Source organism: Artemia sp. Qi Xiang Cuo, chromosome 7, assembly GCF_049724085.1.
Source record: "Artemia sp. Qi Xiang Cuo chromosome 7, ASM4972408v1, whole genome shotgun sequence".
NCBI lineage: Eukaryota > Metazoa > Arthropoda > Branchiopoda > Anostraca > Artemiidae > Artemia > Artemia sp. Qi Xiang Cuo.
Window position 1 is genome coordinate 49,126,840 of NC_142800.1, and position 22,108 is coordinate 49,148,947.

The 22,108-nt window shown below is 37.0% G+C and overlaps 1 protein-coding gene across 5 annotated transcripts in view; it reads left to right on the plus strand.

Moving 5' to 3' along the window:
- LOC148950367 (peptidylprolyl isomerase domain and WD repeat-containing protein 1) overlaps positions 1 to 22,108 on the plus strand; it is an 81,383-nt gene that overhangs the window by 21,026 nt on the left and 38,249 nt on the right. For all 5 annotated transcript variants that reach the window (XM_089092357.1, XM_089092356.1, XM_089092355.1 and 2 more), the window contains exons 4-7: positions 12 to 99; positions 4,180 to 4,285; positions 8,236 to 8,454; positions 12,158 to 12,276. In XM_089092357.1, coding sequence (XP_088948483.1) covers positions 12 to 99; positions 4,180 to 4,285; positions 8,236 to 8,454; positions 12,158 to 12,276 — 532 coding nt within the window. The remainder of the gene's footprint in view (positions 1 to 11; positions 100 to 4,179; positions 4,286 to 8,235; positions 8,455 to 12,157; positions 12,277 to 22,108) is intronic.

Sequence of the window (22,108 nt, forward strand, 5' to 3'; positions counted from 1 at the left end):
TCTTCTTTAAGATATGATAAATATGGCAGATCTAAGCTTCGTTCCTTACAAGTGTGAATGGATACACAAGGAAGGGGATGCATTGATTGTTCTTGCAGTGTGAGTATAATATCGCTCCTCAACAATGTTTGTGTGTATTGCTCTTGTACCTGTCGTAATTTGCGTTTTGATTCTTATAAATTCTGTTCCTCAGGTTTTTATAATGTCTTAATGCTTTATAATTTACATTTTTTTTCTGTTTTAATTTGAATATTTAGTCGTAGCTTTTCTGTACATTAAAAAAAAATTTTTTTTTATGTTGTCAAGTAAACACGTAATTTTTTTCGTAGATAAATGCTTGTAGTGAGTGGGACCTATACTATGTAGTTGTAAACTGTAAAACAAAATGACTTTCCAATCATGAACCTTTGTTTAGTGATTTGAAAAATAAGAAGTAGAGCTAATATATTTGAAACAAAACCAGTGTAAAACGTGCAGAAAAAAAACCCAGAAATGGCTAAGCTGAAATTTATGGTTGAATATTTGTCAAATAAATTAAAAGCTCTATTTCGTAATTTTTCCAAATTTTATTTATTTATTTATCTGTTATAACTATTTTCCAGCAGATATTAAAGTAGCACTTACAAGGCTCAGAAAATGAGCAAACTACAAATGTTTTTCAAGTGTCAGAATTGTTAACAATTTTAAAAAATTAATCCTTTGACTCAAAACAGAACTCTCACGAGAATGCCTTTCCACTGCCCTTTCTAATTGAGATTACAGTGAGGAACATAATTAATATTTTATTGATCCTAGATCTAAAGCAAGGTTTTGAATGTAAATCTGCTACGCTAGTTCAAAACTACAACTAGAATATCTAGATAATTTATTTGTTTTTCCGATTTTTTTTGATTTTTATTTACAAATTAGATTTTTTTTCGATTTTCCCCCAAAAAACTGAATTGCTTGAGTAAGTTTCCTAGTTTAGTCTTTTTTTGAAAAATTTAAAGTACCCTTGTCTTAAATAAAATAAACTTAGAAATACTACAAAAGATTGTGGGAGATTGAATAAAAAAACCTGATTATAAAATTGGAAATTCAGCTCCAAAACTTTATTTCATTTGAAACACTGAGGTATTAAATGTATTTAATAAGATGGTACTGAAAAACAATTATACTACTGCTCTGTCTGGTATTCAAACTCACTAAATAGGTAGCTATTCAGTTTTATTTAGGGCTGAGTGCACTGAAGTATTTTTATACTGGATACTCAAAAAGTGTTTTCAGGGACATTTTCTAAATATTGGTAGACATTTACCCCTTGTTCGGAAGTAAAAACTCGAATAAGTAGTAGGAATATTTAATAAAGTAAGTTTCTGTTCCGAGTGATGGTTTAATTTTGTTTTATGTTGTGAGATTATTTATCACAGAGCCATCTCTGTTATAACCATTACCGTGATACTGTTAAAGAGCAATAGAAAGGTACCAATAAAGAAGTAAAGACGTCTGCCAAGAGGGGCAAGCAAGTCTACTTTGAGAACTTCGCTGCTGAGTCTGAACGAGCTGCCGGTCATGGGTACAGTTGAAATATGTACAGGCTAACCAAAAAAATAGCAATCACCTCAACAGACGTCTGTCTTCTTGTTGATGACGTAGGTGTCAGAATTCTGACCACGAATATTTCTGTGGTGTTCTCAACTAGTCCATCCCCCAAGAACTCCTCCACATCCGATGAATGCCAGTTTTCAATAGTGGCAAACATTCAGGCCCAATGCTTTATGATGAAGTTGACAGTGCTCTTAAGTCTTTAAAGAACGGGAAAGCAGCTGGTCAGGATGACATCCACCAGAGCTACTTAATATGGTAGAAAGACTATCAGAGAACCCCTTTTGAAACTATTGGTGATGATATAAAGCGCTGAGGATGGAAGAAACGGAATCTGAATGTATGGAAGTTATGATAGTAACACTTTTCAAGACAATAAAGAAATTGGTATGTGGTTATTGGAGAGGAATAACACTTAAGAAGATTGAAAGTAAGATTCTCTGCCAAATTATATTAAATAGAATTAAAAGACAAATAGACTCTTTGCGAAGAGACATACATCACGGCTTTTGACCGAATTGATAGCGTTGTAACCTAATCTTCAGCCTTTAGGTACTGTTGGAAGAATCAAATGAATGACAGGTACAAATTATCCTTGTTTTCATTGACTTTTTGGAAGCCTTTTATTCAGTCTGCCGCAGAGTGACATAGGAAATTCTTTGGCTTATGGAATCCCTGGAAAAATCATAAAGAAAATCAAAACCCTCTATGAAGGGCAGTTGTGTGCAGCACAGACCGAATATGAACAGAGAGAGTGGCTTGCTGTTTGTACTGGTTTGAGACAAGGAGCCTCCTATCGCTGATTTTATTTGCCATGAATTTAGACTTTGTCTTGTGATCTTGCTGATTTTGTGGTTGCGTACAATTAAACCCTCAAAGACATTTATACGACTGCGATTTGTTCGACAGCATAGCTCTTGTTTCTCATTCCACAGCAGATATGCAACGGAGTATGGAGGTATCTTCAAATGTCTTCCAAAGAAGGCTGTAGATCAATATGGGAAAGACTAAGTTGATGTCAAATGGCGCTATTACTTCACTTGCAGCAGGTCTAAAAGTTAGGGAAAATGAAATTTAGGAAATTAGTAAATTCATGTACCTGGGAAGTACACTAACTCAGGACGGCAGTTAGGATGGAGAGATTTTGCTACTGGTTGTATATGCAGGTGCAGTATTCTCTCAAATGAATAATGTTTGGAGATGTAGTAATACTCTTTGAAGCTGAAGCTGCGCCTGTTGAATATCAATGTAGTATCCATATTGAAATGTGGATTGTAGTCCTGGAGTCTATCTAAAGCTGTGGAGAAAAGGTTGCTTGGATTTGAGAACAAACCCTTGCAAAAAAATCCTTGCGATTAACTGGACTGATGGAGCACCTAATTCCCAGATCAGGTCTCTCGCTAAACGACCATAAATAACCGATGAAGTCAGACGAAGAAGGTGGCGGTACTGTGGTCACATGGCTCGAATGAGACAGGGGAGCCTGCCATATAAAGTTTGGTGCTGTGCCCCTCCAAGCCTCTGGAAGAGTGGTTGACCACAGATCATAATTTGTCGTTCTTTAGAAGCCAAGGCAAAAGATCTACATTATTTCCTCAACAAAATGTGGTCTTTAGCTCAATGTCGTCCGACTTGAAGGTCAACTGCTGTTGCCCTATACGCTACTCGGTATTGGAGGACCTAAGACAAAGTAAATTTTAACTAGTTTTACCACGCCTGGATTTTCTGGTCTGACAATAGACTTGAGTTTTTTTAATATCACTTTTGGGATCAAAAAGAGCAATTTCGTTTATATTAGAGGTGGGATAAACCTGAATTGTACGAAAAAGTTTGATTTTATATTGCATAAAGGTTTAAAATTTACAGAAAGTCTTTATGCTAGAAATGTGCCATTAATGTTCTAAAAGAAAATCATTTCGCCCTTTACAAACAGTTTTGTCCTAAGGAGACAGACACTTCCTTTTCACCTTCCTGTGGAAAGGTGTTGCTTCCGAATCATGACAGTTGACGAGGGCGTCCAAAGATACGGGGATATTTAGGTGATAGCAAAAGCCAGTTAGTTGTCTGGATTTTTGATCTTCTGGATTGCACCCTAAAAAAATGCGGTGTGCATTTTCACAGGCTAAATTACCGCATGTTTCAAACTATCTGCACTACGTAGGATAGCTTCAGTAAGGCAAAATATTCAGATTTAACTGGAGAATTCACAACATTTTCTTGAACAGTTTGAATGTAATAGCTATAGTCTCAATAAAATTGAAATTTAAAATGATATACAAAAATTGTGGCAAAGTTATGAATGTTTGTTTAGAATAGGCTGAAATATTTCGCTATCATGAAATTATTTAAACTTGTGAGATTGGATTAAAAAAAAGAAGTATACTTTTGCTTTACCAGGTATTAGTAAGTTCCCGAAAATATAAAAAAAGAAAATTAAAACTCCAAAACTATATAATGTTTTTCGTTTCGATCTAGGTGACCAGAGTTTGTGACACCTTTAGTACGCAATTTAGAATTAATAAAGCCTGTTCGGATTTTCATTTGAAACGCACAAATTTTGTTCTAGAAGCTCAATCTATGTGTCCTTTTTTACAGTTCAGACTCTGAAAGTCCGAAGGTTTACGTATATGATGCACAAGCAATGGACACGCCTTTGAAAGTACTCGAAAAGCTGCACCTGAAGCCCGTTACTGCAATGAAAGTAAGTTGTGTAAAATATGATGAGTGCTCCCACTTTAAAATTAATAAAAAAAGAAGATTAAAGGTCAAATAAGGTCAGATTTGATACTTTTTGTGATTATTATTAGCCAACTTAAGCGTGCAATTTTTAGATCTAACCTAGTTTATTCAGCTGTAAAAGCAACTTTCGCGCTGTTCATCCTTTCCGTGGGTCATATTTTCAATTGCAAAATTCAAAAATATAGTCGGAAGTTTTCCATCGCTCGCAATTTCTCTTAGTACCAAATTTGGGAATTTCTGACTTTTGAAAAAACTTGATCACCCAGATAGCTTCAAAATAGCTTCCAATTCCTAATTTTTAATGTAGTTTATTTTTCTGGCACTGATAGCACCAGGAGCACAATAAGAAGAAAGAGGGAATTTTTATTAATTCCTTGTGTTTGTTTAGAGGAATTGTTAATGTTTCAGACAGAAAGAATAAAAAACATTATTAAACAAAAATTGTTGATGCTAGAAAAATTTGGATCAGTTTGGAGTTAGAAAAGAAACTTTTTTTTTACTGAATTTTAAACTTCCCGAAATTTGAAAATACTACCTTTAGAACACTATACACAGAAGCTCTGAAGAACAGAAAAATTCCTTGTATTTTCAAAACCAGCATGAAGATTTCCACTAAATCGAATATTTTACAATACGACACGATACGTTGTTCCAGTCAAACACACTGTACATTACAAAAAAAAAGAAACAAAACATACAAGCAACTTTACCAATGTCAAAAGGCTCGAAAGCTTCTTCCAAATAGGATTGGAAGTCTTAAAGTGGGAGCACATAATGCAGCATCCAACTCGCTATCAGAATAAAATGGGTCTTTTACGCAGGGAACCACAGGAGACCAAATGGGGGCAATGAAACTTTGGCAAGTGAAAGTTCAAACCACTACAGTAGCTATAGCTCAGTGAGGGAACTTATGTAAAAATTGCAAGGAATCATTTTACGCTATATTCAGGTGACATAAACCTTAAAACGTATGATGGCAAACAAGAGACAATCCAAAAATATTTGTACAGTAAGAACGAAAATGGAAAATTGTTGACAGCAATTAAGTAATGAGTAAATGGACAAAGCAGAAGATGACCTCTCAGATAAAGTAACCTCAAATCATGGCGTATATGAACATCATCAAGCGAATACTAATTGAAATGAATCCAAGATAACGGAAGTCCCCTTACAGAGGATATGTTAGTGTGACACATTTTAACTAGTGCCCGAGATTGCCGTGAGCAAAAACAGACTTAGCCTTTGCAGAGTTGTGTAGAATCTCACTTTTTGATTTTTAAACTTCTAAGGCCTTACTTCTAAGGCAAGAGAAGAAACAAGGCTACTGAAGGCGAAAATCCAGTATACTAACGTATTGGCTTTCCTATGAGCTGGATGTTTTTTTTTTTATTAACAGAGAGCCTGTGTGTTGTTTGTTTGATGACCAAAAAAGGTGACATATTGCTTATTTCTATAAAAATTTCCCAGCAGCTATCTATTTATCATTTATGAATATGCAAAGAATAAATTATTGCCTCATGATAATGGTGCTTAGTTGTTTGGGTGACATTAGGATAAGGGACTTTTCACATAATAAATATTAGAGCAGGGTATCGTCGATGATTAATCTGAACTGATCCTGTAACTGGCTGATAAATGATAACTGTAAATAGGCCTATCTGTTACACGCACTAAATAAATTGGCTTTGAATAACAAATCTTATAAATTTCAAATATGAATTTCACACATGTATAACATTATAAAACTAGATGTTTTTTATTAATCTACATATGGGCTTTAAACTGACATATTCAGACGAATTGATGAGTCTAATATGAAAAATAGATTACAAATTAAATATAAACAGAGACAATAGGCTAAGTAAATTATTCAAATATTTATTTCGTGAAGTTGCATTACTAACTTAACAAGCTCACCAGTAGCCTTTTATTTAAATAGTGGTTTCTCACTTTCAATTGTGGTCGGATGATTCATTGAAAACTTATAGAAACTGTGTTATAGACGGTGGAATAGCGCTGGCTATGATAAAGGTAGCGAAACCTAAAGTAAAGAGCGAGGTGGGCTCTATGTATTTTTTTCACAAAGCCACTTCTTATGGAAGAAGTTTTGTAGAAACTTCCGAGATGGTTCATTCGATTGGAAATTAAAAGTTCTAGTGTCCTTTTTAAGAGTCAAAATTGAGTTCAGCTGCTTAATTCTACAGAAAAGTCTTTCAAAATAAAGGGTGTCATTAAATAAGGGGAAAAGGTAAATAATACGGCATTAGTTTTTACAGTTTCTACTGGTGGTGCTTATCTCCATTTCATGGCCCTTTTGTCAGGAAGTGCAATGGGGGGATGGGGGCCAGCAATCCTTTGTTTTTGTACACCTTTCCCGTTTTGCCTTTCCTAGATTTTTCCAGGCATCCATTTAGAGCCGGGTCTACTCTGGCTGAGCTTATAGAGTGACGCCACTTACCTCCGTTCCAAACCAAATAACCAGCGATAACAGGCCTCGAACCCCCGTCCTTACGGACAAAGGTTTCAACTCTAGCGTGCTAATCACTCGAACCGTCATTAATTGACGATTTGAGTCATTCAATGAGCCGTCATAATTATTTTTCTCCCTCTGTTATACAATGAAACAACCTCCATCTTTCGTTTTCAATCAAACCCCAAATAATACAAATCAAAATTATCATAATACCCTTTTTTTGGTCAACAACATTAAAATAAATTATCTAAAGGGATCTCTCTCTCTCTCTCTCTCTCTCTCTCTCTCTCTCTCTCTCTCTCTCTCTCTCTCTCTCTCTCTCTCTCTCTCTCTCTCTCTCTCTCTCTCTCTCTCTCTCTCTCTCTCTCTCTCTCTCTCTCTCTCTCTCTCTCTCTCTCTCTCTCTCTCTCTCTCTCTCTCTCTCTCTCTCTCTCTCTCTCTCTCTCTCTCTCTCTCTCTCTCTCTCTCTCTCTCTCTCTCTCTCTCTCTCTCTCTCTCTCTCTCTCTCTCTCTCTCTCTCTCTCTCTCTCTCTCTCTCTCTCTCTCTCTCTCTCTCTCTCTCTCTCTCTCTCTCTCTCTCTCTCTCTCTCTCTCTCTCTCTCTCTCTCTCTCTCTCTCTCTCTCTCTCTCTCTCTCTCTCTCTCTCTCTCTCTCTCTCTCTCTCTCTCTCTCTCTCTCTCTCTCTCTCTCTCTCTCTCTCTCTCTCTCTCTCTCTCTCTCTCTCTCTCTCTCTCTCTCTCTCTCTCTCTCTCTCTCTCTCTCTCTCTCTCTCTCTCTCTCTCTCTCTCTCTCTCTCTCTCTCTCTCTCTCTCTCTCTCTCTCTCTCTCTCTCTCTCTCTCTCTCTCTCTCTCTCTCTCTCTCTCTCTCTCTCTCTCTCTCTCTCTCTCTCTCTCTCTCTCTCTCTCTCTCTCACTCTCTCTCTCTTTCTCTCTCATTCTTACTCTCTATCTCTCTCTCTTTCTCTCTTTCTATCTCTCTCTATATCTCTCTCTCCTTCTTTCTCTCTATCCTCTCTCTATCTCTCTATCTCTTTCTTTCTCTCTTTCCTCTCTCTCTCTCTCTCTCTCTCTCTCTCTCTCTCTCTCTCTCTCTCTCTCTCTCTCTCTCTCTTTCTCTCTCTCTCAACTGTCTCTGTCTTTCTTTTTCTTGGTTCTGTAACTTGCAGGTATATTTCGAGAATTCCATCCAGTTACCATTGTGGCTGGAAAATTTAACCTTATACTGCTCTTGAGACAACATACGGTATCTATACTGTTGACTAGTATTTTATTAGTTTTCATTAGTGTTCCTGTTACTTTTTGTTCTCATCAGTTTCGTATTTATTGAGTTAACACATAGATCTCTGCTCCCCATTGGCTAAATTAGGGTTTTATTAGATTAATTAGAGAATTAATAGAGATTTATATAATCCATTGTCGCATAAAAGTATTTCTTTCAGTACAACTCGAAATATGAATTTGTCATTTCATTTGACCAACAAGGTCTTATTGAATATTGGACTGGGACAAAAGGAGACTTTGATTTTCCAAAAGTTGTCAAGTTTTCATCCAAATTAGATACAGACTTGTTCACGTTGGTCAAGAACAAAACTTATGCTGTGTCTGCCTGTTTGTCTCCAAATGGACAAGAAATGGCTATATATTCTGCAGACAGACAGGTAATTTTAAATGTAAAGCTCAATGTTAGAAAACTACTTTTTCTTTATAAAAAATCACATGGCCTTTCTTCTTTTTTCTTTTTCTTTTCTAAAAATCACAAACAAAGAACAAGAACTTGTGTGAGTTCTTTGTTTTTCTTTTGATTTTTTTTGTAGTTTTTCCTTTTCTTTACATATTCTGTTTAATTTAGTTTAGTTTTCTTCTTTTTCGTTGATAAAGAATTCTTGATGTGAATCCGAAATATTCAGACCTTTATTATTATTAAAAGTTTTATTCCACTGTCTTACTTGAAATATTATACCCATTTTTCATTTGTCAGCGTTAAAGATGGTAAGGAACGGAAGCTTTTATCAATAAAAAAAAAAAATATAAACTAAATTAGACAGTACATATAAAGAAGAAAAAATAAAATAAAATACCAAACAAAAAACAAGAACTTGTGTGAGTTCTTTGTTTTTCTTTTTTTTTTTGTATTTTTTCCTTTTCTTTACATATTCTGTTTAATTTAGTTTACTTTTTTTTCGTTGATAAAGAATTCTTGATGTGAAGCCGAAATATTCAGACCTTTATTGTTATTAAAAGTTTTATTCCACTGTCTTATTTGAAATATTATACCCATTTTTGTATATTTTATTTGTATGGTGAATTATAACGCTTATAGAGCCTGTTGAGGATAAAAGGTGGTAAGGAAGGCTACCACTCCACTCCAACGAAATGTACTGTTTTATCAATAAAACGTAGTGTCAGAAGGAGAAAAAAATACCATCTTGAAAAACAAGTGACGGATATATTGCACTTCGCGCAACACGCGCACTGCAGAACACTTGCAAGTAATTTCTACAAGTAAAATATACTCTGTCTTTGCCTCTACACTATGTTTTTGTTTTTTTAATAAAATCCTTTTTTTAATCTCGGTGTCTTTCATGTTCTTCACTTATTTGAAAACGAAAGTTCATATTAAACTAGCAAACTGGTTGAGAAGAATTGTCTAGCGTCTCGATCACCCCAGATCAAAGATTATAAGATTCGTGACGCCCGAAAGCGTGATTTGGAAGGTTTACGTCTCCGATCAAATTGAAAATTAGATCCTTGACTCCTGGCCCAAGTGCGCCCCAATACAGAAAAAAACAGAAATTAATTTTGACTTCATAGAGTCGTGACAAAAAAAAATATCCATGATGGATCTGTTTTTCTCGAATTGATTGGAACTTCAGCGCATATAGACAGGGCCAGGTCAACCTCAGTGAAGCGAACATTAAAAATAATTGATAGTATCGATTTGTGAGACCCAGAACTGTGCCAAAATATTTTGTTTTGTCCGATTGCTTAGACTTACATGGCATATAAACTGGACCAAAGGAGGTACCTTGGGCTCAGTAAATTAAGAAAAAAAAAAAAAAAAAGAATTGGCTGCATCAATTCATGACGGAAGAATATATAAAAAAATAGAACACTTTTGTTGCTTTTAAAACCTGACACAAATATTTCGATTCATATTAATATTATTTAAGAACTTTTAGTTGCAACTTTGTCCTTTAGTATTCTGAATATTGTTGATTTGAACAGAATTCTTTGTAAGGTAATTGTTTGTTTTTCCTAGTTAAGAAATCTTTATTCCTCAATTCATCAAGATGTTAGGGTAATAACTTTATTCCCTTGTGGTAGTGTCTTTTGTTGCACTGATATTTTTTATTTACATTCACCGTGCTTTAGAATTTTTCAGATATAAGTAAAAAATTTCCATAACTACAACTAGTCTTGTACATGGCATTTTATCTCCAAGGGGCATGCATTTCGAAATAGGACACAACTTCGAAAAATAGTAGAAAATAGGTTAAAAATAAGATGCTAAAACGGAATTTGCTTAGATCTCAACATGCTAAGGTTACACTTCTGGCCGTCCAGAATGACTTCCAGGGAATTTGGAGAGATATTAGCTACAAAATGGAACTTGAACGTATTTATGGAGTCAAATCTGTCTAATAGGAGATAGCTGGGATCGTCGGTGACTGGTTTAAAAGATGTTTTCTAATCTCTAGCTCTAAAAATGGGAAACATAATCTTTTTAGCTATTCTACAAATTTTTCATCTTTGGTGGGGGTGGAGGGTGTTTTAGCTACCCTACCCTCTCTGGTGTTTTAATATACATGCCTACTTGTAATACAATAATCATATGCTTGGAATTAATTGCAAAAGCAACATATAAATCGTTGACTGAGCTTGGAGGCTCCTAGCATAAGGAGCAAGTAAATTTGTTTAAGAAATAAATACCAATAATATAGTCCTTTTGAGGAGTCACAGTTCTTTTTTCATGGTTCCCTCAATCTGCACTACTGATGAAAACAAAATTGAACTTCCTGACGTGTGATTAAATCTTGATTATGTTTTTCATTATTCAGAAACAGTAAATGATTCGTAATCAGTTTCAGAAATATGTTTTACACCGACTTGATCAATTACTTTGGCTAGCTAAAGTCTTGTAATTGCTTTTGATACCGCAAATAACACATAAGAATATGCATTCCTGGGGCCTTAATCGAAAATCGTATCGGAATCGAGAAATTGAGATGAAATTGGGATTAGAAAAGAAATCGGGAAAACTTCTAGCATCATTCTATTAGGCCTACTGTTTTTTAACTTAAAAAGGGGATTAGAACTTTGAATATCTGTTCGAATGATCCTTCTCTCGATATTCTATGACAACTTACTGACTAAAATTTCTGAGATAATCAGTAATTTAGAATCATCAAAAATATTTTGTGTCTCCTCCCAATTTCAAAGGCCATGGACTGGAATACTCTTTTAAATCTATTTCCTTTCAAATGCAATGAAAATCAATTGACCAATTTTTTGCTTAAGCTATGTAATATGTTTTCAGGAAAACACAAATGACACTAGCCTTTTGAGGCTTAGCAGCATTACCACAAAAGTTAGTGTTAAAAAGTTTCTCCTCCTAAAAACTTTTAACAGTTAATTCGGTTTTACTATTTTAAAAAGATTCTTATTTTCCTATGTGTATTTTTCTTTTAAATTCATTCCTTTCATACGTGTAGGAATATCGATTGGGCAATTAAAACTTGAGTTTAAGCAATCTATTTAGTTCTTAGTAAAGTATAAATGACATTCTAGTCATATGGGGGGTTGAGGGAGCGACAATCACTCATTGTCATTTGTGCTCAGTTCAGGTTTCCTTTGTTCAATCATAAGAATTTCTCCTTCTTTTAGGTGAGACATCTTATATAAGCACATTTCAGACCATTTAAGCTTCAAGTTATATCTTTTCTTTTCATGGAAAAAACTTCTTTTTTTAAAATCAAATTATCATAAAACGAATTTAAATAAATGAATTTGGGTAAACTGTCAAGAAAGATTGTAAGAGATAGTAATAGAGAAAGTCTGTCCAACATCTGTCCATTAAAAGACAAAAATTTTGTTATCCAATATTAGACGAAAATTAGAGGATCATGCATAAGATGAAAACTTTGATATCCAATATAACACGAAAGTTTTACTATCATAAGACGATAAGACTGGAGAAGAATCGTTGCCGTCGATTATTAAACTAATTGTAACAAAAGATCATCCATGAAAGTTCATTTAGATTGGACGTATGTATATGTGCGTGTGTGTAATGTATGTAATATTGGATGTGTATGTAAAGTCCTCATGCTTCTTACTGTTTCTTATTGTATTTGTTTTCAGATAAGAATCTTTAAAATTCTTACTGGAAAGTTAACTCGTATTATAGACGAATCGTTGAGTCTGTACAACGAAGAACAACAAAAGAAACATTCTATGACCGGAATGGAGTTTAGCAGGAGGTAAAGCTTTGAACTTGTTTTATTGATCCGTGGACTACCGGAATATCTTGATATATACCTTAACTAAAAAAGATAGATCAAGGAGTTGAACTTTTATTAGCCTAACTATTCCCAGGTTGATAAGAGTAGTGCAAATTAACACGAGTATCATGCCTTTGGTGCCTAAATCGGCGTCAATAACTTGTTCCTGTAGTTTCCGGCTCATGAACTAATTTTAGCCTAAATAGAATAAAATGTAAAAAAAAAATTAGGTGTAGTTAAATTATAGGTTAATTTCTTCTAGATACTGCTTAGAATAAGTTCCTCCTTTTAAGTGTTCCAATTTTAATTTATCTTCTAAATAAAAATTAGAGTCATCGAAGTAGCATTGACTTAATAAGGAGTGGTGTGTCTCCCATCTTTCATTTCTATTTTTACTTTTTCCCCATCCGTTTCTTATATAAGGGATGTTCGTTGAAACTTGGGAGGGGACTCTTTCGAAGGAAAACTAGGTTTATTATCGTAGCTAGAGGACTGCAAGGGATTGGAGGGTAACTAATCCCCCTACTGTCTCCTCAAACCTATGCCTACCTGCAACTGACCGTGGTCCCAGATCAAATTTTCAGATCACTGTTTACATAGATTGATCAGAGGGCACAAAAATGTTCGGTTTTCAAGGGGGGGGGGGATAACCCACGCAGTCCTAAGAACAAGGGTACACAATTATGCAATTGTTCGCAAAATTATACATTGTTATCGGCACATTTTAGTAGAAAAGGTCGACGTGATGTATCTTGTTAAAACTGTAATAAATGAAGATAATTTAAATATGCATTATTGGAGTTTCAAATCGGCTCCGTGGCTCTTCCGAACCGCCTCCCTCTGCACTGCCAACTTTTAATAGGAAACGATGCATGTTAAACCTTTTTAAACCATAATAATGCAAGGGTTCTCCATCTCAGTGCAAAAACAGACCAGATCCAAGCCGCAGGCTAACTCGACACAAAAACAAGCGAAGTCCTTACTGGGCATAAAAACGAGGAAATTCCTTACTTGGTGTAGAGACAGTTTATGTCCAATTTCTATAATTTCGGCAATGCGGTGCAAAAATGACTCGTTGCAAAAATTACTTTAAGTCTGAGTCGCTGCAAAGCTTGTTTAGTGCTGCTTTCGTGCGAAAATGATCTAATTCGTGACTTTGCTTAAAAATGGGCAAGTCCTGATTCAATGCAAAACAGCCTTACTCTAAGTTGGTGGGAAATGACCTTTTTTTAACCAGATTTATTCAAAATTTTCAATCTATATGATTAAAGGACCTAATTAAGCCCACAGTCCCTTCAGTGTCGTCCCCTCCCCTTAACCGTCAACTTTTTAGCAGAAAGATATGCATGCGACACCTTATTTGAAGCAGAATCATGCAAGGGTTTCCAACCTGTGTGACTGGAGGAACAAGGACGGTCTGTAGTCCCTCCAACACCAACAGCTCTTCAACAGAAAAATAGGCAGGTGTTTTTCTTCTGTCGGCTTTAAAATTACAGGACGAGTACCTTGCACCATTGGGACATGAGAAAGATGATTTAAAGAGTCAGACGCCCTATCTCTAACGTTTTTAGAACCACAGAACCGCTTAAAAATTATGGGGCACGGGAACAATGGACGTATTTCTGAGGCGTAGAGCACTTCTAAGACCTAACTACTCTCTACGTCCAAGCCGCTGGCTAACTCGACACAAAAACAAGCGAAGTCCTTACTGGGCATAAAAACGAGGAAATTCCTTACTTGATATAGAGACAATTTATGTCCAATTTCTATAATTTCGGCAATGCGGTGCAAAAATGACTCGTTGCAAAAATTACTTTAAGTGTGAGTCGCTGCAAAGCTTGTTTCTTGTTTAGTGCTGCTTTCGTGCTAAAATGATCTAATTCGTGACTTTGCTTAAAAATGGGCAAGTCCTGATTCAATGCAAAACAGCCTTACTCTAACTTGGTGGGAAATTACCTTTTTTTAACCAGATTTATTCAAAATTATCAATCTGTATGATTAAAGGACCTAATTAAGCCCACAGTCCCTTCAGTGTCGTCCCCTCCCCTTTACCGTCAATTTTTTAGCAGAAAGATATGCATGCGACACCTTATTTGAAGCAGAATCATGCAAGGGTTTCCAACCTGTGTGACTGGAGGAACAAGGTCGGTCTGTAGTCCCTCCAACACCAACAGCTCTTCAACAGAAAAATAGGCAGGTGTTTTTCTTCCGTCGGCTTTAAAATTACAGGACGAGTACCTTGCACCATTGGGACATGAGAAAGATGATTTAAAGAGTCAGACGCCCTATCTCTAACGTTTTTAGAACCACAGAACCGCTTAAAAATTATGGGGCACGGGAACAATGGACATATTTCTGAGGCGTAGAGCACTTCTAAGCCTCAACTACTCTCTACGCGGAAATACCTGGATACGCTCGAATTCTGATGCAAAACAATCTTGAAAAGTTTCTTGTGAAATTAATCCTCTTTCCCAAATGCTTGTTCCAATGGACTGTTCGAGAGGTACCGGTCATAGTTGCTAACCATTGATATAGGACCGACCATGAGACTACTGATCAGATAATCGAATAGTTGTTCTGATCCGGTATTTACAATGATGTGACAGAGTACCGTGTGAGTTTCCAATGACAGAAAAATAGAATTTGATGTGTTTTTCATTCTTGTGTAAGCATAAGTTGATAAACCAAAAATCAAGGATAAAACGTAATTTGAATATAATTATCGTATATCTGATTCGTATAGAATCATTCGGAAATTAAAGAGGCATCGATCAGCGCTTACAGTACTGTTATTTTGTAACTCCGGTGTAAATTAAATCCTAATCTTCTAAGCTAAGATGTTTACTTTAAACTAGTCCTTAGATTCAAAGGAGATATCCCCTCAAAATGATTCTTGCCTAAAACTCTTAACACACTAAAGAGTAAAGGCCTGGAAATGCACGCTATTTATTCTAATAACAAAGAGCTTTTTATTCTAATTAAGGGCCTTTGTGATTAAGGGGTCATTCTTAAAGAATTCGCAAAAAATTCAAACTTTAGCGTAAAGAACGAGGTATTGACTAGGGAGTGAACCCCCTAACATATGCAATAAAAATATATGAATATAGAAGTTCGTTACGTAAGTTGATTTGCAAGTTACTTATATTTATTACTAATAAAAACGTTCGTAAATAAGATTAAACAACTTTCGAGAAAGCCATTCAGCAAAAAAAAGTAAAATTAATATGCAAATTTCGTTTTAATTATTCATGTACGGTGAGCCAAAATCAAAACCTACATTAATTCAAAAACGTTCAGTGTTTCAGTGTTAAAATGTTTTTGTTCTTTTTATCTCATGAACATTCAAAGGAGCAAGTAGCAGCCGAATACCCAAATGAATACTAAAAAATTCAAATTAGCATTCAACCAAACTTACTTGGACAGACATTATTACAAACGGGAGTTTGGTTGCTGCTCGCCACCCCTATACCCATAAACCCTCTACAGGTTATCGGATCATTTCCTGTTTACCGAAAACCAGATATACCAAAAAAAAAAAAAAAATGTGTGATTATAACATTGAAAAAAAAATCGGTACTGGTGCATTATGCGGACACCGCGAAAGAAGTCAAGTTTGGTTAATGCTAATGAAATCAAACAAAATAGGATGAAAATATAATAGTGTAAAAACAAATTTGAGCTATATATCTTCACATTAGGGGGGTGGGGTACAACATAGCATATATTAAATATGTAACCTAATCCCCAGAAAACAACAGTTAAAATATCGTAAACGCAATGAAAACCACGCTTTGTATTCCATTTCTCTATAGCGGTCTCTTGCAAATAACCCGTTTGACGGGTTTCGTCTCTCGTTTCCTTGATATATAGTATATAGTGGTGTCTGCTTAATGCAACAGTACCAAAAATTCTGCTTAGTGAAATTTTTAATTGCTAAGGTTTTCAGGAATTAATATCATTATCATACAGTTTGTGGTAACACATTGTAAGTAAGGAGCGATACTTACTTACTTGTACTTGTGGCGGGAATGAGGCGTTTCCACCTCGCCCGGCATCGATGATCTTGGAGACCTTCTTGGACCATGTTGAGCGATCTTCTGCCAGCTGATCTGCAAAAGCGAGCCATTGAGTTGACCATCTGTGTCCGAACTTTCTGAATCCCCGAGGTTCAAGGTCTGATTTGGCCAGGTTCCACCAGTTCTTCCTCTGTCCTCCTTGGCGTCTCTTCCAGGAGCTAATAGGCTCGACTAGAAGTATTTGGCGAGGCAAGTATTCTGGCGGCTTCCGTAATACTTGGCCCAACCATTTCACACGGCGTTCTTTAATAGTGAGCGCAACATCTCTCTGAATATTGCACATTCGACGTAGATCCGCGCTGGAGATACTGTCACGCAGCTGTATTCTGAGAATTCTTTGCAGGCAGGTATGCTCAAACACCTTCAGTGTATGCTCATGCTGTAGTTTTACCGACCATGTTTCGCATCCGTAAAGGAGAACGGTGCGGACTAGTGCCATGTAGATTCGAACTTTCGTTCGGACACTGACTTTGCGGCGATTCCATAAGGGTTTCCGAAGGGAGGAAAAGACTGTCTGCGCTTTCTGTATTCCTTGTTGGATATCAGTGTCGGAAGATCCGTCAATACATATTTGGGAGCCTAAGTATGTAAAACAGTTGACTTTTTCCAGCTGAACTTGATTGAAAGCTAGTGTGAATGGTCCTGTGTCGTGGTTAATAGCCATGAATTTCGTTTCATCTGTGCTGACTTTCAAGCCGATCAGGTCTGCCCAGGCCACCACGTTGTCAAGCATGTTCTGAGCTTCTACGGGGTCTACCATGAGGCCAACATCATCCGCATAATTGAGGTCAGTCAGTGAAAGATTCTGTCCGATCTGAACTCCTGGATAGGACGACAGTGCATTTTCAAGCACCCAATCGACGCAATAATTGAACAGATTCGGAGAGAGGACACACCCTTATTTTACTCTGAACTCAACAAGGAATTCTTCAGTTTCTTCACCATAGACTCGAACTCGGCTCACTGACGCGTCATAGTATGCCTTCATCAGTTCAACAAACTTCAGTGGCATTCCGTCATTCTCTAGGATCTTCCAAAGTTTCTGGCGAGTGACAGAGTCGAAGGCGGCAATGAAGTCCAGGAACATCAAGATCAGGGGTAGATTGTACCTTTCAAACTGCTGGATAATGAGGCGAAAAACGAAGATATTATCAGTACAGCCTCTACCTGGCCGAAAGCCGGCTTGATTTCCTCTTCCTCCCTTGCCCCTTTGAAGCTGTTCAAGAGTATGATCCCAAATATTTTGACTACAATGTCTATAAGACTGATTTTGCGGTAATTTTTGCATTCGGTTTTATCTCCTTTCTTATAAAAAGGGAGAATGACTGATGTCTTCCAATCTTTTTGGAAAGAATTGGACCTCAACACTTCTTCGAGAATTCCATGGAGCTGTTCAGCAGTGACCTCAGGGCATTGTTTGTACACGTCCGGGGGGAGGCCGTCTTCGCCTGGGCCGTTGTGGTTCTTCAGGGTCTTGATCGCTTTTAGTATTTCGGCTCTAATCGCTGTATCCAGCTCGACGTCGTAGGGTTCTTTAGAAATGGCAGGTGGGAAAGCATCAGGAGCGGATGATGGGGATGGGTTTAAGAGGATCTGAAAGTGATCCTTCCATCTTGCTAAACGCTCCTTCTGACAGCTGATGATTTTTCCTGATCTGTCTTTGACAATTTCTGAGACACCAGCTTTCTTACCAACGGACTCTTTCGGGATCTGGTAAAGCTTGCAGGTATCATGTGAGCGTGCTGCTTTCTCTAATGACACGGTAGCATCTTCCCACATTTAGTGGCGGTCCAGACGAACCGAGCGTTTTACCTGTCTTCGCAGCTCTTTTGTTTCTTCTTTAGGGCCGCTCATCTTTTGTCTTCGCTCACCGACTATTGACAGGGTCCTAGCGGTAATCCAGTGCTGTCGTGTGTTTTTTTCTCGGCCTAGGCTCTCATAAGCAGTCTCTGTCATAACTGTTTTAAAGGTCTCCCATCTCTTCTCGGGGGTTGGGTTTTAATCAGCACTGAGGGTGTCAAATCGGTTAGTCAGTTCCAAATTGAGGGCCTGCCGAACTTCTTTGTCTTGAAGCTTACCAATGTCGAATCCTGCCTTGGGCTTGTTTTTTCTCCGAGTTGCAAGACGTAGCAAAATTTTTGAAGCAACAATCTTGTGGTCAGACCCAGACTGCGAGCCTGTTTCCGCGCCGTTGTAAGAGGGAGAGTCCAGTACGGAGCTTCTCCAGCGCTGGCGTACGAGAATGAAGTCTATTTGAGCCTTAGTGACACCGTCATTTGAATGCCAAGTTAAAAGGTGTCTAGGTTTGTTCTGAAATATGGTATTGGTGACAACAAGGTGGTTCATCAAGGCGTAGTTTCACAACCTTTGCCCAATTTCGCATCTATTACCTTGTCCAAATTTTTTCATGATTTGTCTTGTGGTTTGGTCAGACGGACCAACTCTTGCGTTGAAGTCTCCAGCAACAATCAAGTAATCACGTGCGGCAACAGAAGAAGACAGCTGCTGTAGCTCGCCGTAGAAACCATCCTTGGTATTATCAGCAGCGTCACGGGTGGGGGCATAGGTAGAAATTATCGACACATTTGCGGGGTTTCCTTTTAGTCTGATTCTGGCAAGTCTACAGGAGACTGGTTCCCATTCTAGGAGAGCATTTCTGGTTCTATGGTTCATGATGAAACCAACTCCGTGGAGTCCCGAATTATCTACTCCGGAGTAGAAAAATGAAATGGATTTAGCGTTTCAGGAGCTGTAATAACTATGGAGCCAGAACCTGAAATTCTGGTCTCGGATATGCAACGTATGTCTATGTTGTACTTCTCCATCTCATGGACAAGAAAAACTTGCGTGGCTTCTTGTTTGACGGATCTTACATTCCAGCATCCCACATTTATTCTAGATTTTGCCTGTTTAATGACTGTAGTGGGTTTTCCTAGATTTATGGCATGAAAAGGATTTTTCGACTTCGCCGCCATATTCGAAGTCGCGTCGCCTGCCGGGAACGCCGTAGTATGGAGCGATGCGGCTCAATAGTTACCGAACCTCTAAGAAACAGAGTTTTGATAACAATGGATACAACAAAAGAATCAAATTTTGATGTTTGTTCAAAATATATGGAATTCATTTAAGTTGATGTTACCCATAAAAAGTTACGAGCCTGAGGAAATTTCCCAAATTTTGAAAAGGGGAGAAACAGCCCCAAAACATTTAGTGGTCTTAGTTAAAAACACACCATCAGATTCAGCATACCAGATGAACCTACTTTAGAGGTTTTCAGCTCTTACATACAAAAATGTGGAATTTTGAATTTTTTGTCAGAAGATTGATCATGGATGCGTTTTTATTTGTTTTTGGTTTGTTTTTTTTCCAGGAGGGATCGTACCGAACCAGTAATATTAGAAGATTGGGAGAGGGCTCATTTTGTCAAAATCAAAAGTTCTAATGCCGTTTTTAAGAGTATAAAAATGTTGGAGGGCGGCTCGACCCCCTCTCTAACGCCCCTTTTTTCTCAAAGTCGTCTGATCAAAATTTTTAGATAGGCATTTTGTTCAGTATAATCGAGAGATCTAATAACTATGCCTTTGAGGATAACTTGATTCCCCAAAACATCCGGGGGAAGGGCTGCAAGCTATAAACTTTGCCAATTGCTTACATATAGGAAGCTAGAAGCTTCCATTGGGAAGCTGGAATTTCATTTCTCCCGAGTTGGAATTCGAGGTTCACTTGACACCTCCCCCCATCCTACTAAAGATAACTCCTTAATAGTGTTTTTATTTACTTTGCTACTTAATCGTAAATAGAATCGAAGTCCCATAGTGGCTTGTAATCCAATTAAGTTTAGTTGATCAGGGACAAAACATATTTTGCCCTCCCTCCCTCTAGACACAAAATTTGATGTCACCCAGTTTCTCTTCCTTTCCTCCTCAAACACGACTTGGAAGTTTTATCTCCCTCCCCGAGATATTGTAAATATGATATTTTGATACTCCAGATAGCGTATTTTGTTTTACCCTTATTGTCCCTCCCAAGTCATAATTCAAAATCCACTTGTCCCCCTCAAAACTCTCTGAAAGTTTAAACCTGATATCGTGAGCTGTTCGCCATCGTTTGCTAGACCAAGATTCCTAGAATTACACAAGGGTATACCCTGGAAACGACACGCATACCTGAGTGTATCAAAAGATGGTATGTGTAAACGAGTTTTCAAACTATCTGCAATAATTTTGGGAATGGCTTGTCGGATCGAGTTGAAACTTTGTATGTTTATCCAAGTCATCAAAATTGCACATTTACAATCTATCGGAAACATATTAGGGAGTTCAAACTTTCAGGTACTGATGTAGAAAGAAAGAGGAGAATACTGGGAAAGGGCACTTTAGATTGTATGCTGGAAGCAGCTGGGGCGGATCCAGGATTTTGTGGTAAAGCTTTCTAATTTAGTTAATTATTAATTTAGTAAATATATAAGACGCCAATATGAAGTTTTGAAATACCACTTTTTATTAAGATAAGGAACATATCCTGCTAAGTTCTGTTTAACGGGAAATTGAGAAATTACCACTTCCTAGCGATTACGTAGGAAGGTGTGGTTGATAAAAATGTATAAAAGCTATATCTTATCGGAAGGCGGAATCTGGTAATAACTTTGTGCCGAAGTATCATCTGGTCCATTGTTTTTAGGAATACCTTAGAATTTTGTCTTACAATTGTAGGTGTCTAAGTATTTTATTGTATATTATTGTACTTTTTGGGACTTTTGGCCTACACGGGACAGCCAGTCCCAGTAGCATATTTATATCTGTAATTTCTATGTGTAAATTGAATAAAAGTATTGTGTTTTAGACAACCTCTCTACGATCTACCTTTAGCCTCTCGAACATACCCAGTCGGTACGCCTCATTAGTTCGGTTACAGCCTAAGGCACGCTACCAAAGTTTAATTACCTTAGGGCCGGAGTTTATCTCCCCTATGAAGGTATAATAAAGGCATCTACGATTACACCCCCAAAATACCATAAAAAAAACACGTCACAACAACTGGTGGTCGCTAGAAAAACTGGGTCGAGGAGAATAAATAAGGTTGCAAAAAAAAAAAAAAAAAAAAAATCGAAATGACCGTATTAGAAGGGGAAAGTAAATGTATTTTTCTTTTAGCGGCGCTCGAATTTGCAAAACTTCGAGCAGCTTTGGCCGAACTTTGGCTATTAGAAATAGATTTGTATCCCCCCCAAAGAGTTGGGTACAATAGAAAAAATGGAGAAAAGGCTCAATCAAGAATTGTAAAATGAAAAAAATAGTATTCAGTATTTAGCAAGTAGAAGTATGTGTATTGTTAGTAGTTTTATTAGTGTTATTAATAACTGAAGTGTAGTAGTACCGTATATATCTAAATAATAAAGTATTTGTACCGCGAATTGAAAGAACAAAATAAAAAATAATACGTAAATAAAAAAAAAAAAATCTAGCTGGACTGATGAAACGCTGGTAGAAATAGAAGAATTTTAGACATAATAGTAGCAAATAGGGTCCTAAGTCAACCTTACTACAGGGTATAGACTTATTGTTCAAGGATAACACTGCTACAATTTAGCAAAGGAAGCACATAAATTGTGGTCCGAACAATCATAGGTTAGAAGCTGCCATTTGCGAGTGTTCTTAGGAGTAGAGACGCTTCAAAAGTATGGCGTTTTACGACGCAGTAAGCATTAGACCTTTGATAAAGCTAACAAATACTAG